This window comes from Mya arenaria, chromosome 5 (genome assembly GCF_026914265.1).
Source record: "Mya arenaria isolate MELC-2E11 chromosome 5, ASM2691426v1".
Classification (NCBI taxonomy): Eukaryota; Metazoa; Mollusca; class Bivalvia; order Myida; family Myidae; genus Mya; species Mya arenaria.
The window spans coordinates 33,391,218-33,405,924 of NC_069126.1; the positions used below are offsets into that span (position 1 = coordinate 33,391,218).

The 14,707-nt window shown below is 32.8% G+C and overlaps 1 protein-coding gene across 4 annotated transcripts in view; it reads right to left on the reverse strand.

Moving 5' to 3' along the window:
* LOC128234763 (transient receptor potential cation channel subfamily M member-like 2) overlaps positions 1 to 14,707 on the reverse strand; it is a 50,873-nt gene that overhangs the window by 2,568 nt on the left and 33,598 nt on the right. For 2 of the 4 annotated variants that reach the window (XM_052949261.1, XM_052949263.1), the window contains exons 12-24: positions 14,582 to 14,694; positions 13,666 to 13,766; positions 12,463 to 12,688; positions 11,679 to 11,800; positions 11,069 to 11,126; positions 9,984 to 10,112; positions 6,782 to 7,036; positions 6,115 to 6,289; positions 5,344 to 5,500; positions 3,993 to 4,195; positions 3,530 to 3,656; positions 3,221 to 3,299; positions 2,884 to 2,966 (exon numbers count right to left, since the gene is read on the reverse strand). In XM_052949261.1, coding sequence (XP_052805221.1) covers positions 2,904 to 2,966; positions 3,221 to 3,299; positions 3,530 to 3,656; positions 3,993 to 4,195; positions 5,344 to 5,500; positions 6,115 to 6,289; positions 6,782 to 7,036; positions 9,984 to 10,112; positions 11,069 to 11,126; positions 11,679 to 11,800; positions 12,463 to 12,688; positions 13,666 to 13,766; positions 14,582 to 14,694 — 1,808 coding nt within the window. In that variant the 3' untranslated portion in view covers positions 2,884 to 2,903. Of the gene's footprint in view, positions 1 to 2,849; positions 2,967 to 3,220; positions 3,300 to 3,529; positions 3,657 to 3,992; positions 4,196 to 5,343; positions 5,501 to 6,114; positions 6,290 to 6,781; positions 7,037 to 9,983; positions 10,113 to 11,068; positions 11,127 to 11,678; positions 11,801 to 12,462; positions 12,689 to 13,665; positions 13,767 to 14,581; positions 14,695 to 14,707 lie in introns of all 4 variants that reach the window. The other 2 variants (XR_008261029.1, XM_052949262.1) reach the window with 2 other exon arrangements.

Sequence of the window (14,707 nt, forward strand, 5' to 3'; positions counted from 1 at the left end):
CATAGTACCACATTATAATGCCAATGTTTTTTTTTTCTCAGTTGGTCAGCGGGATTTATTTAATCATTTGACTTGTATGAGACTTGCTATATAGAGGTGTATTGTCATTGTTTACAACTACTAAGTTTTAAGTGAGTATCTCACAATAAAAGCTTACAAAAGTATAATAATTGATCATGTGTTAATTATATATTCATTTTCCTGACCATATACTTCTTCCACATTATGACACTTAACCTGATAATGCATTCTAATAACCCGTATAGCACACTATTTGACCTAAATACTGCATCATTGCACCTATCCTAATATCGCCGTATGAAACGAACAAAAACATAATACAACATTATGCGACGAACCCCATTAACAATACCACATTTTGGCATTTACTGTATTAACACAACTATTTGACTAAACAGTATAATGCATTATGGCATATTCCATAGTAGAGGTTTTAACCTATTAAACATAATTGCACTTACTATAATACCGCATATGGCACTTACCAAAATAATAATACCACCTTATGGTACTTACTCGAATAACAAATTATAGCATCCACCCAAATACCGCGTAAAGGCACTTACGCACTTTTTAATACCACATTATTGTAAATATCCTAATAACATAACTGTCATTTACATTAATTCCATATTATTATTAATGGAAATTGTTTGGAAATACTCTCAAAACACAAAAATCGTAAAACACAATTCATTGGAAAAACCTTACATAGAGCTCGGTCAAGGCAATTCACATTGTTTGTTTTTTTTAAATATGTTTTCATACAATGTTATTTTTATATCAGATTGAATTAAACAACTTACTTACCCGTTCTGTTAAATATTTTTAACTTCAGATCAGTCAATAATTGCATGCAACACAGTACACACAAAACAGTGCTGTCATAATATGTAACAATTAAAAGCTGTGCATATTTAAAGTGATACAATAATGATCAATTCAAGCAATATTTTACCTTTTGAACTTCATCGAAATTGCATTCAATATAGAATAACTAAATTATTGACAAACAGGTCTCTTTAAATATGCGTAAAAAGTAAGTTTCCCTGCATTTGCTTTCAATTAAACACAAAACAATAAAATAATGGTTTCATTTTCATTATTATTCTTCATACCAAAAAACGCAAGGTCAAGGTTTAATAGCAACAATAGATGGACTAGATATTAATAGCATGTAAGCTAAATACTGCATGGAGCAAAATATCTTCATATGCATATACGTTTTCATTACATTTGTTCACAATACCAACAATTTTGAAACTAATTAACCCCTTTCATTAGATAAGCCTCAACGAAACCTTACGTTACGTTTGATAAAAATAACCCTTTATGTAAGATAATTCCATCAGTAGCTTTAGTTTCAGCTTAATGCAATGTAACCTTTATGTGAGGTAAGCCCTTTAGTAATCTAAGGTTAAGTTTGAAACCAAGTTATTCTTATGTGGGTTAAGCTCCTTATAACCTAAGGTTAAGTTTTATACAAAATGACCCTTATGTCAGGTAAGAACCTTAGTAAGGTTAGTTTCGATTGGATACAAAGTTACTATTTATGTGAGACAAGCCCCTAAGTAACACTAATTTTAGTTTGATACAAAGTAGCTCAATATGTGAGACGATCCCTTTCGTAATGTTGATAATAGTTTGATACCAAGGTATCCATTATGTTTGGTAAGCCTATTAGTAATCGTCGTTTGAGTTTGATTCTAAGCAACCCATTTAAAAAAAATAGACCAATAGTGAGGTAAGTTTTGGTTCGATACAATGTAATTAAGTATTTGAAAGAAGCCCTATTCAAGTTAAATTCAATACAATGTAACTAAGTTTGTTACATAATAGCCTTCTGAGCGTAAGTTTAAATTAGGTCTATTTTTCCCAAAATTGTTAACGCAATGTTGTTCCTTATGTGACATATGCCTCTTATCAAGTTTAAGAATGACAAAATGATAGCCTTAATCTAAGGAAAGCCTCTACCCATGTTTGAAATCGACACAATGAAACCCTTAATTTCCCCAAATATATTAACGCATGGCAATCCTTTATGAAACATAAGCGTCTTATCAAAATTACGATTGACAAAATGCATTCCTAATCTAAGGTAAGCCCCTACCAATGTTTGAAATCGACACAATAAACTCCCTAATACGTGATAACCACCTAGTACTTAAGTTTGAGTTTTCGAAAATGAAACCTGCTCTATGAGATAAGCCTCTACCAAAAGTTGAGATTAACACAATGCTAACTCTTATATGAATTAAATCTTTATTTAAGTAAAAGCGCTTTGATTGACATAATGTTGACTTTAATATGACATAGGCCCTTAACCCGAGTTTGGGTAAGGTACAATGCAATCTCATATTTGAGAAACAGCCGGTCCCAAGTTCTAAACAATTCATCCCCTTATCTACAATATAACCTTACTCAAGTTTATATTTACACAATCCAACCCTTTATGTACGATAAAACCTTACCTAACTTTTAGTATGACACAATGCAACCACGAATATGAGAAAAGTCCCTGCTCAAATTTAAGTTTGACAAAATGTAACCCCTTATTTTAGGTAAACAGCTATCTAAATTTACGTTTGACACAATGCAACCCTTATTCTGAGTTGAGCACCTACGCAAGTTTGAGTTTGAAGAAATGCCATCCACCCCCTCATATAAGGTTAGCTCCTATCAAAGATTACAATTAAAAATAAAAATACAAATCCAGTAGTATAAAATTCAAGAATTAACCAAGTTCAGAGGAACACGGTTGTTGCCAAAAGATACAAGAGTCAGTGAAACACAAATAGTGCACCTCTTTTATGTGACAAAATCCTTACCAACGCTTGTCCCTAATCTGAGATCAGTCCATACCTTCATCGCTGACTTGCTTTCTAGACTGGACCTGGTGCTTGATCTGAAGGTTTTTTCTCATTCATCTGTATTATCCGCTCCAACTGCGAAGAAACAAATTCATGATTTTATTATTTTATAACAAACCTTAAAACACATTAAAACATACTTATTTTTAGTTTGAAGGAAGTAGTATTAATTCTGATTTAAGTTTATCAATTTACCTTTTTCTCCATGCTGGTCAACCTACTTTCCAGTTTCGGTTTTCGATTTATTTCAACATCTGTAGGTGACAGATGCATCAAACAATCGTAAGATATCCATTTTCTTTAAATAATATTATATTATAGTATCCTACCTGATTTTCGATGCTTGTCAGCCTACTCTCTAGTCCAGGATGAATCTTCAATACAAGCTGTTCATGGATCTGCTCTATACTTAAAACAGGGAAAGTGAAAAATGCCTTAAATAATAGTAACCACTGAATCAAACATAAAAAAATGAAAGAGAAATTAAATAAGTAAGGACCAAAATAGAAAGAGATAGATACAATTTTTACAGCGCGGGCAATAACAGAACAGGCGAGCATCTATCATAGCCTTAAATGTTATCACATATGAAGAGAAAATTTCTTGGTAAGTGCAAATAATCTATGTATTCAGCTTACATATCGTGTGTGTCATTAAGTTTGTTTTCAGGACTTCGCAAATCTTTCACTTCCCGCTTATGGTTAAAGTTGGCTGCAATCACTTCCTCCCATTGTTTCAACTCTTTCTGATTCCCTAACCATCGACCTAAGGACAGCAAATTGTCAACAAATGTATGTTTTTTGTAGATAACATTATTTTGTTTGAAATACTTCACACTCAATATTGTAGACCCAAATAAATGGCATACAATAGGGCATTCTTCGTGAGGTCCTGTTACTTGAAAATATATTTGCATATTTACTACTTTAAAAGGCTTTGACAATAAGATGTGTTCCGTGATTCATGCAAATTTCTCTACAAAAATTCAATTTGAGAGCCTTATATCTTAAATCAGGATAGTGTGAGACACATTATCCGAGACATTTGACTTTAAACATAAACCAGATTACAACGCTGTCGCGTATTTCTTTAAATACTCACAGAAACAATTTATTTTCAGCTTCTTTGCCATATAACGCGACTTAAATATTAACCGGAATAGCCAATCAAAAAGCCAAACAAAAGGCAAGAGGAGATTAAACGGTGGGAAAAGTGAAGGCCGCATGCTGTATTCGTTGATAAGAGAGTAACGCTGGATGTACCAATGGTTGTCTGTGTTGTCCTGGACTTTTCGGAACGTGTTGCTGAAGAATATAAAAAACAAAAATTATGCCCATCGATAATTCACAAAAGTAATTCCACCAAAAAAATCAACTTAAAGTCAGATATCTGAAACAGATACATAACCAATTCCTTTAAGGGCTTTAAATGCAATAAATGTTCTGCATTGAAGAACTAACATTTCTTAATTTTTTATTCATTTTGTTTTTACCGCAGAAGAAAGGGCACAAATAATTAACAAGTTTAAAAATGTTTAAATTAGAGTAATAATTGCTTGTTAAAGAGTAAGATTGTAATATATAAAAAATGGTCTTTTCAGTGTAATATTTCAATATATATCACCTCGTCATCACCAAAACCTTTATTTACAAGGAGTGTTGCCACGAGTAAAAAAAATACTTTTGGTGTTCACGAGGTGAAATATATTGCGATCCTACACTGAAAAGACCAATGTTTCTTTTTATTAAACGCTTTAAAACGAAGGATACAAAATTACACTTTTGATATGTTGATTTTAAGAAATGTGCGCCAAATTGTATGCGAAACTATGCCATTTCGAAAAAGACGTCATTGAATTTGTGTCCCAGTCCCATGTGCGCTCATGTTTGCTTTGGTATTAAGAGCGGGCTAAACATTTAAAACAGTGAATAATATCAAAACGTTATTTATTTGTCAAAAACATTAAAATATCATTTGCTTAATCTCTATAAACCACATTAAAGCCTACAATATTTTCTCATTTTGAATACAGCTTTTTAGGCAAGTTCTTGCTTCAGGTAGATGTTTTATGTTATGTTTTCTAGAACACTATAGTAACAGTCTATCTAGACCAGAGGGTGATGTGTTTGAATGCAATAATGATATTCAGACATGCGGTAACGTGACTTAAAAACAACATAAACATTCCGCGACCTAGCAACTCCATTTGTTGGGTCAGTGAAATTTGAAACACTCATTTATTTGTCATTGTTTTATGTAACTAAAAATTAAAATGGTGGCCCATTTTGTGACATAGCGTTATGGTATATGCTATACTGAATGGATTCATATACAACTATTCATAATCCTTTAAAGTTTCAATTGAGTGTTTTTCAAACCAAATATGGAAGTAAACTAAACAAATATTAACAATAAATCTTATTTAAATACTATGTTGAACCATAAACCGTACCTGAACATTGCAATAAGAAGGTTTAGTAGCAAGACATTGGCAATCATCATGTAGATGCCCATCATGATCGGCACCAACCACATTCCTGTGTCGGTCGGGCATCTGGCTTGGGTACCATTCATCCATAATGCAGCGTCGTTCGTACAGTCAGCTTCACCTGAGAAATTAAAATTACATGATGATTATATTAACATCGTACGCGGATAAGCGATCCAATACATTTTCACTTAAGCTGAAATGTTCTATTGATTTTATTTAGCAAGCTATATAAAATGTACCATAAATCAAACATTAAGCAAATCAGTATAATTGCCCAACCAATGAAACATCTGGGGAACATATAAACAAATATATTTAAACCAATTTTACACCGATTTAGTCGCAAGTTTTTTCTCAGCCAATTTTCGAATGATGAGTATGTACAAATGTTCATACTTATGTAGTAAACATTTGTACAAGTGTCGTTTTTTATATTTTAACTACCTGTTTGCAAATCATGGCCACCACTAAAGTTTCTAGCAAAAAAAGCTACCAAAGGCAATAGTGGACAAAAATTATAGTCAGTTTTGTCAATATTGCCATACATATTTCGTATTAACTCTGAAATATATTTTATTTGTATATCGTTAATGTTGTTTTAGTTATAGCCAATGATAAACGTTTGCACTATGAAGCCGTCATGGACACCGACGCCAAGCATATCAAAATATCCGGGCATATTTCTTCGAAAAGCAGCCGACCTCAAAATAAATGAGGGAAGATACGACAAACCTTCAATTTCTTCCAGGAACAGCTCTCCATAGATGTTCCAGTAGGATTTACGGATGATCTGAACAGCCGTGTTCCATGTAAAAGGGGAGTTTGGATAAAGAATGGAGTTGGAGGAGATCGCGAACGAGAATACAAACACAATCAAGATCAGCACAAAGTACATTAAGTCCTGAACCTGGAAAGTACAGCATTAGGGTTGACATTAGTATTACGGTAATACTTAGTGTGCTCTTAAGAACGTTCACAAACAACATTATGACAAGGAAGAACACCAGGTTCTCGATCTGGATATGTAAAACATTTTGTGTAACAGAAGTAATATGAAAAAACATGTTGTGCACACACACGAACAACTTTATTTGACCATTTCTTTCATCAAATCCTTGATCTAAATGAGTAAGATAGGAGAGACCGACATAGTTATTCTTTAACAAATGTTCACAAAAACACAAACAACATCTTTATCAGCAGAAAGTACACCAGTCCTGCATATAAATAACTTAAACACTACGGTTAACAGTCATAGTAGTATGATATTTCATATCTTTTTGAAACGCACACACTATTAATACGACCAGTATGAACAAAAGAAATGCTTAAATTAATTGAATTAAAGAAAATTGTTATTCATTTAAAAATGCACATAAAAATCGTTATATTAACTTACCATTTTGCCAATCATGACAAGTTTTGGTCCCAGTTCTTTGTGAACTGAAAATATATGCAATAACCGCAGGAAAAACGTTACATAGTTGAGAGCAAGGACCACCCTGGCAGCTTCGAAAGTACTCTCGTAAGGCAGGAATCGAAGTATTATTCCGATAATGAACACTACTATGGTCATGGTGTCGACTTTGTTCCATGTGTTATTGATGTAGCTATGACATTTCGTGGCTAATGGTTTTGAAGATGTCGATACCATCTGACGTGTAAGAAAGGCAAATATGGATTATTATATTGAATCAATTGTTCTTATTTTGCAAATAAATCGTTATTTACAATTTGTGTGTGAATCAATTTAAGGTCTTGATGTTTAAAACCAAGCAACCTAATAATGTAAGCGAAAACCCCAAAACAGGCTTCGAAAATTAACACTTCGCAAAAAGGTGCCCAAAACAGAAAGATATACATATGATGCCTCAAGCTGTTCTGGAATGCCTTGTTTGATTATTTTTTATCAAGAGCATATACGCAAGAATAAAAAGCAACATGCTGATAGTTTTATTTGAACACCACGTGTAAGGTCGCTATTACAGTCTTGTTACATATCACATGCCACGTGAATTTTGCGATTTATATAAATTACCAGGTAAATAAATGTTAACGGAAGCAAATACGTCATATTCTTAAGAAGGTAGTTCAGAATTCCTTTATTGTCGTTGCAGATCAAAATGATTCTGGATATTTACCGAAAAACATGAAAATAGGTGATTTCATTATGCATTGGTCAGCACTGCTGAAGCACACTGACTAAATTATCCAAACTTGTTAAAATATAAAGGATTCAGAATTGTAATATAAATTATGAAATATTGCGTATACAAATAACTCCCAAGCAATACACATTTGTATTTTGTATTATTTTGCAAAAATCTTACGTTTCCACATCTTTAAATAATCAAAAAGATATTTTTGAAGTTACCACATGTAATTAACAATGAATTAATATTCTAATAACTGGATAATCATTTTATAAAACTTTATTTATGATATAACTCTTTCATCATCTATTCCATACTTATATAATACAGTCTTCAGTTTGGTCAAGAAAGTAAAGAAGTAACTGTTTAAACAATCCTGCGTTTGTAAAGAATTTCCTTACTATCGAACTTAGAGAGAAAAATGTATAATAAAATGCAACTGAATGAATAAATATTTTGCAGGAATTAAGTACACTATTACAGTATTAATAAATGTTTGTTTTTACACATACAAACACACTATGCAAGCATAACAATATACAAATACCTATAACTTGTTTATAGGAGATAAGTCATTGTAAAAGTAAATCAATAGTATTTCTAGGGAAGTCAAGACGTCAACTAGTTTTTCTCCAGGACAATGACTGTGATGAAAAAGGAAGCAGCCGGTTGCTAAGGAATGTATGCTAAAGAAGTCGTTGTTTGCTATGAGTTTAAATGATTCTTAGGAAAGTCATTGGTTGCTAAAGAGGTCACTGGTTGCGAAGGAATAAATGTTTTACTAAGAAAGTCTTGGTTGATAAGGAAATCATTAGTTGGTTGCAAAGGAATTAATTGGTTGTTAAGAAAGTTTAACTAACCACTGCGTGAGGCTACATAAAAATATCAAGGGTCTTGGATTTGCCGTTTCAGTGAAAGTTTACAAAGACACCTGGGTCGTGGCCAGCTTTAATAACTGAGGCATTATTCAACCAGTTTTGGTAAAACGCCACTACATGAGGCAAATTAACTAATATCAAATGCCTTGGCCATAAGGTTTCGGAGAACAAGTTTTTCAAAAAAATATTCTTGAAGAATATAAAAACCTGGGACAACAGGAGCGGATCCAGCGTTGAGCTCAGGACATCATTTTAATATTTTATGATAGGACCACTACGTGAGTATACGTATCAAATATCAGAGGCCTGTGCCTTGAAGTTTCAGAGAAAAATACTTTCAAAGATTTACTTTATAAATATAAAGAAAACCTGAGACCCCGAAGGCAGGGCCTGTTTCAGGGACAAAATTTTAACAATCTTGATAAATACTACTGCCAGAGCTACAAAAAAATTAGTTGAGGTCTTGGATTTACGGTTTTAGGAAAGAAGATGTTCACAGATATAACTATATAAAAATATAAAAACCCGAAACCCATGACCCAGGGGCCAATTCTGACCCCCCAAAGACATACAATTTAAACAATTTGTAAAAGTAACACTACATGAGGCTGCATACCAAATATTATATATATATAAGTAATCAAATGTTAAGCTGTATAATAATAATTTAAATATTTAAACATGCCATTAGAAGCACTGACGTTTTATGGCTTAAAATATGTTTCAATCTTAAAATAACAATTAGATAAAAAAATAAATAAACCAGCGCTGTCACAGGACAAGACAAAAGACACTGGAAAGTTTTATTGCACAGATAGCCATTAGTAATATAACATACTATCATGCTGACCTTCTATGCAGTTTTGAAATATTGATGTGTAACATTTTTATAGAGATAATTTATAACATGAAGGTGACAACGCATTGCATAATGGAGTGGATGTCAATTTGTGTCTGTTTTAACTTTAAAAATTGATCAGCATAAATGAACATATTTCTATGTCAACATTTTAGATAATGTTAAGAAACTATTTGCAATAAAACCTAGAGTAGGTCATCACGACCTTAAACTCAAGCACAATGACTTAAAATCAATAAGGTTCTTACAGCATTGCATCGTTCAACAAATTTCCGTCAAGTTGAAATTTTGGCCAAGGATTGAATCATTAAAACACAATCAAATCTAAAATATTTCACACGTGTAGAAGCAAATAATTACGTGACCTTCTACAGGCTAAGAAATACGTTCATATGATGGTTGTGACCAGTGGTGTTCGAAATGCTTGGTCCGATTCGATTCGATTACTAATAGCAAATAAAGGCCGATTTTCAAACACTATCCACTTTTCATTTAACCCAGATATGCACCTTGCTATTCACGTCTACTTATTGGATCTCACAACATAAGTGCATTAAGTTTCATTTGAATATCTTTAAAGTTAAAGTATTTGCTTTTCGATGCCAAAGACATAAATTCTATGATAATACCTCGATTTATTTCTTCGTAAAATGTAAGCAATAAAAAGGGCTGTACGGTTAAAAATGGTTTAATCTACAGTAACTACTACACCTGTCTGACTTCCTCTGTTGCAAAAGCGAACACCCATACAATAAGAATTATCTCTTCCAGGGAGACTTGGGTGTCAAAGCTGAAGACCAGGATATACGTGTACAGGCTGAGGAACACGAGGTAAGAACACTGCAAGAAACAGTGTTATACAATATGAGTGCCAAGTTTTGAAGAACTGTATGAATGTGTTTGTTATTATAATACTTTACAAGAGAGCAACAAGCAGCAATATAGCTAAACAAGTTATGGGCTTTACTACGATTGCGCGTTAAGTCGTATGTTACATCTGTATAGTGATTTATGTGATCATCGCGAACAGCTTGATTAGCAAACTACATCTAGACAATAATAACATATTGACTTTTCCTTTTAAAAACTGTTTAAATTATCCACTAACACAGTTTTTCAACCTAACTTTACAAAAGTCAATTGACTTGGAAGCTTGTTAAAACCAAAAATCTATTTTAAGACCGAACACGAGGGTACAAACGAAATAGTCTCATTATACGTAACTATACTGTACTCAAAGATGGTGAACCGAAGCTTTGAAAAAAAGGTAAAAGTAGGAAATACAATATTTTACGACAGATAGTGAAAGGGGTATTGGATAGTATTAAAAGGAAGATACTACATCGTCCACAAAGATGGTGAAAGGGGCGATATACGATAAAAGTATGCAGTATGACATTTTACACAATGATGTTGAAAGGTATTTTAAAAGGAATAGTATAAAATACCACGTTGAAATGTTAAAGTAGGAAGTACCACATCGTAAACAAAGATGGTGTTAGACGCTAGGACAATCGTGTTAGACACACATATATTTGAAAGTATTTGAAAAGTAATAATAGGGAAAACCACATCGTACATAAAGATTGTAATAGGGCCATTGAAAATGAATAGTAGGTAATACAACACTGTACACAAGAGTATCAAAAGGGGCTTTCAGAAGTAATAGCAGAAAATACCACATCGAACACAAATATGATGAAACGGGCGAAGCAGGTCTAGGAAATACCTTGTAAAGGCTTGTTGAATACAAACAGATGCTGGAAGGAATGGTGAAAAGAATTAGCAGGACTAACCAAATTGTTCAAAAAGATGATGACTGGAGCGTTGAAGAAGTAGTAGGCCCTACCGAAACTGAAATGATGAATAAGACAACATTGTTTTTCAGTTTAAACCAAAATGTATCTAGGCAACATTATAGTGGAGGAAAAGTAACAGCACTGCAACAGCTGGTTTGCAATCAGCTTTGTATTAACATAAAATACAGGTTTTTTTTCTTTTTAATTGACCATAAGTGCTGCCGCATGTTTTTGATGAAACTATTTTTCACTCTTTGAGAGTGTATTTCTGATTCACGACACAGTCTGTTACTATGTTATGATTTTGAAAAAGTTGGTTCTATGTTGGAGTGTATGCTTTATTTTCGATAAAACACCCATTAACCCCCATAACGGAAGAATATACAGTATAACACAGATCTTCTTATCACTGTACAATAACTATCGTATGAATACATAACAAAGCAATTCACTTATTCGCACGCCAGTTATTGAACCAGGCAGACATCGCTTTTCATCAGAAACCCCCATGATTAAAATTGTCCTTTCGCACATAGTTTGTTCATTATTGAAATTAATTTTTTAAAGCAATATCTATTTACAAATACATACACGAACACAAACATACACTACTGATAGCTTTTTTGTCGTCCAATCTTCCGAGGTGTTATTTTTCTCGGACGAAACATGACGTTCGGTGAAGTCCAGCAGGTTATGAGCCAAGAATGGACACAGCAAACACAGCAGGAGCTGAAAAGAGAAGAGCAATATATATGTTATATACTTGTTTGCTTCACCTCAATTACGACCTAACAATACCGCTTGACCGACCTTATTTTAAGTCCCGACCCTGAATAAATTATTGACAAAGCAATGTATAAACAAACTAGTATTCATTGTTATTGGTAACATACACCATAAATAACTATTTTCAGTATCAGGTGAATCAGTTCACTTGGCGTAAACTTGATCAGTTTTCAACTGATGACCATTTATAACGGAGAGTCAATTAAAACAACAGTACAATGCTAATAAAAATAGTCGGTGAGTCGGTGAAATATACCCATTGATCAATTGTTAACCAATGGGATAGCATCATGAGCACAAGAAAAAACTCATCAGTCAATACAACAAAGAGGTTAAATGCACTTAAGACTGTAACTTTTACGGTTAAAAAGTGTGTTTGTTCACAAATCCTATGAAAATCATCCCAATTATTCCTACTGTGACTAGATTTTAAATTAGTTATACTACATTCATGAGAAATAATTCCTGTTGTTTAAATGTAATTGTTTTCTATCGTTTGATTGTGTTAAAAGCTTCAAATCACAATGAAAACGTAAACCTGAGGGTTTTATATTTTTAACAGAAATAAAACCAAAATAATCAAGTAATGCAAAGTTGTGACCTACTCTCCATCGCGAATTGTCCTTAGCCAGTCGGCCATTCCATATCCTGTTTAGCAGAGATTGACATGCGGCTTGTGTGATAAAATCCGTGTTGTCTGCCTGCACAGCTATCGACATACACGATTCATTGCCCCAGTTGATTTGCCTTTGTACCAAAAGGTCCTCGGTTTTTCGTTCGTCTGTTGAGTACAATTCAGACAAGACTCCGTTAGCTAGACATGTCCATTCCCTGAAATCAAGGCGAAAGCCATCTTTGATAAGTCAACGATTGAGGTGTAGTTTAATTGAAATCAAGTATAATAAAATATTATTCATATTTGTTCTATTCATGTTTTCATCGTACAGTATTTAAAACACGTTGAACGTATATTTTGACAATGTCTTATCGAAACTGTCTTATTTTAGCTCTTATGCACAGAAATAATTTCATACTCTCTGCATAAAAATATGTTTATGTTTATAGTACATTAGAAAACATACCAAAACATACACATCACAAACTTTAAAGATAATGACTATGTTTTCAATCAGACTAGATCGTTGTGTATCGAAAATGATGAAATGTTTCTTTGCTTGTATATCTGCTTTTTACATTTTAAGTACATCAGGAGATGCCCCTGACATGGTTACACATTTGCAATGTGTAATCCCCCCGTTAAGAATATTTGAACACAGATGTTTAAACGGTTTTCTATTTGTGTTTTTTTTGGTAAAATTAACTTCAAACATTTTATATCCAAAGTGAATGGTCAATATATATGAATTGTAATTGTGAAAAATGATTTAAAAACTAACCTTACCAGACAAGTAAAAATTGACCATGTTTCTTAGATTTTTTATACAAATGGTGCTAAGCAGTTTTGACCACAAATACTTTAACGATAACTCATGTACATTTAAAAGTCAGTATCAGATAAGATAGTTAACATTTTATGTTTGATTTTTGTTTTTTCTTGACATATCTGTAAAATTATCAATCCCTTAAACGTTTCTTTCGTACTCAATTTATTTATTTTTTGGATATTTTTACGCCAAAACCCAATCTGCCTAATTAAATTAAGTTAAGAACTAATTAGGGGTAATGGTGACAACAAAAGAAATACTGACATTAACAACATTTTGGCCAATTTTACACCACATTTTTTGAAAACATGAGAAAAGCTTAACTGGATTTCATATGTATTTCTAGTTCAGCAATACTCTTACTTTATGCATGCCTGTATTTCCTTGATGCGCTCCTTGTCACGTGTTTCGCTCAACATGGACTTGAACATTTTGTTACCAACCAAAGCCATAGCTATGGCATCCTGTAATACGAACATATATGAGAACGTTTTTATTTGTGTGCAAAAACAACACATTTCAAATGTGACACAAACATCTATATTTAAGTGTGCAATTAACAACTTTTATTTTATTAAGTGGATGAAACAACCTTCTATTAAATTGTGTTAAGTAATCAATCTTCTGTTCAATTGTTTTTATTAAATAATTTACTAATAAAGTGTATGCATTGAAAAGTTTCAATTGAATTATATATATTGAACAAGTGTCAAGTGTGTGCATCAAACGACTTTGAACTTAAATGTGGGAGCCATATAAAATATGAATCTGTGAGCTTGGTACAAATGAATTACAATTTATGTGAATAAAACCAACTTCTGCGAGGATGGAACATTTTTTTCATTTATGTGCATCAAACAGATCTAAATGTCTGTGCAATAGCTCTTAAACTACAAAACATTTCATTGTGGTATGATGACAAGGTCTAAAATGTTTGTATCGATAGTTGTGCTCCAATGTCCTGTAAGATTTACAACAACCGAAGCTAGCATTGTCATAGATTTAAAAATAACTGGGTCCACACCAATTGGAATAGGTTGATTAAATCCCTACAAAGCATACATATACTTTGGTTGCAGTTCTTGTCAAACTAAGTGAACAAAATGGTAGCATTAACATCTTAGCTAAACTCTCAGCACCTAAAACGGCAGTAACGGGAGGTGAATATTACCGGTAAGTATCTGGAAACTTTATGTAACAAAACATATTTAGCCTCATTTCTGATTTTCATTTGCTGAATAAGGACCCCAAAAGTTCGTATTAATTCGGACTATCTAACCTTTCCTTCAGCCCAGCACAGCTTCGCCATGTCTTGATACATCATCAATATCGACCAAATAAACAGGAACTGAACATTCTTGTCAATTCGTATGAACTCATATCCTGGAAAAACTGAAAGAAGTCA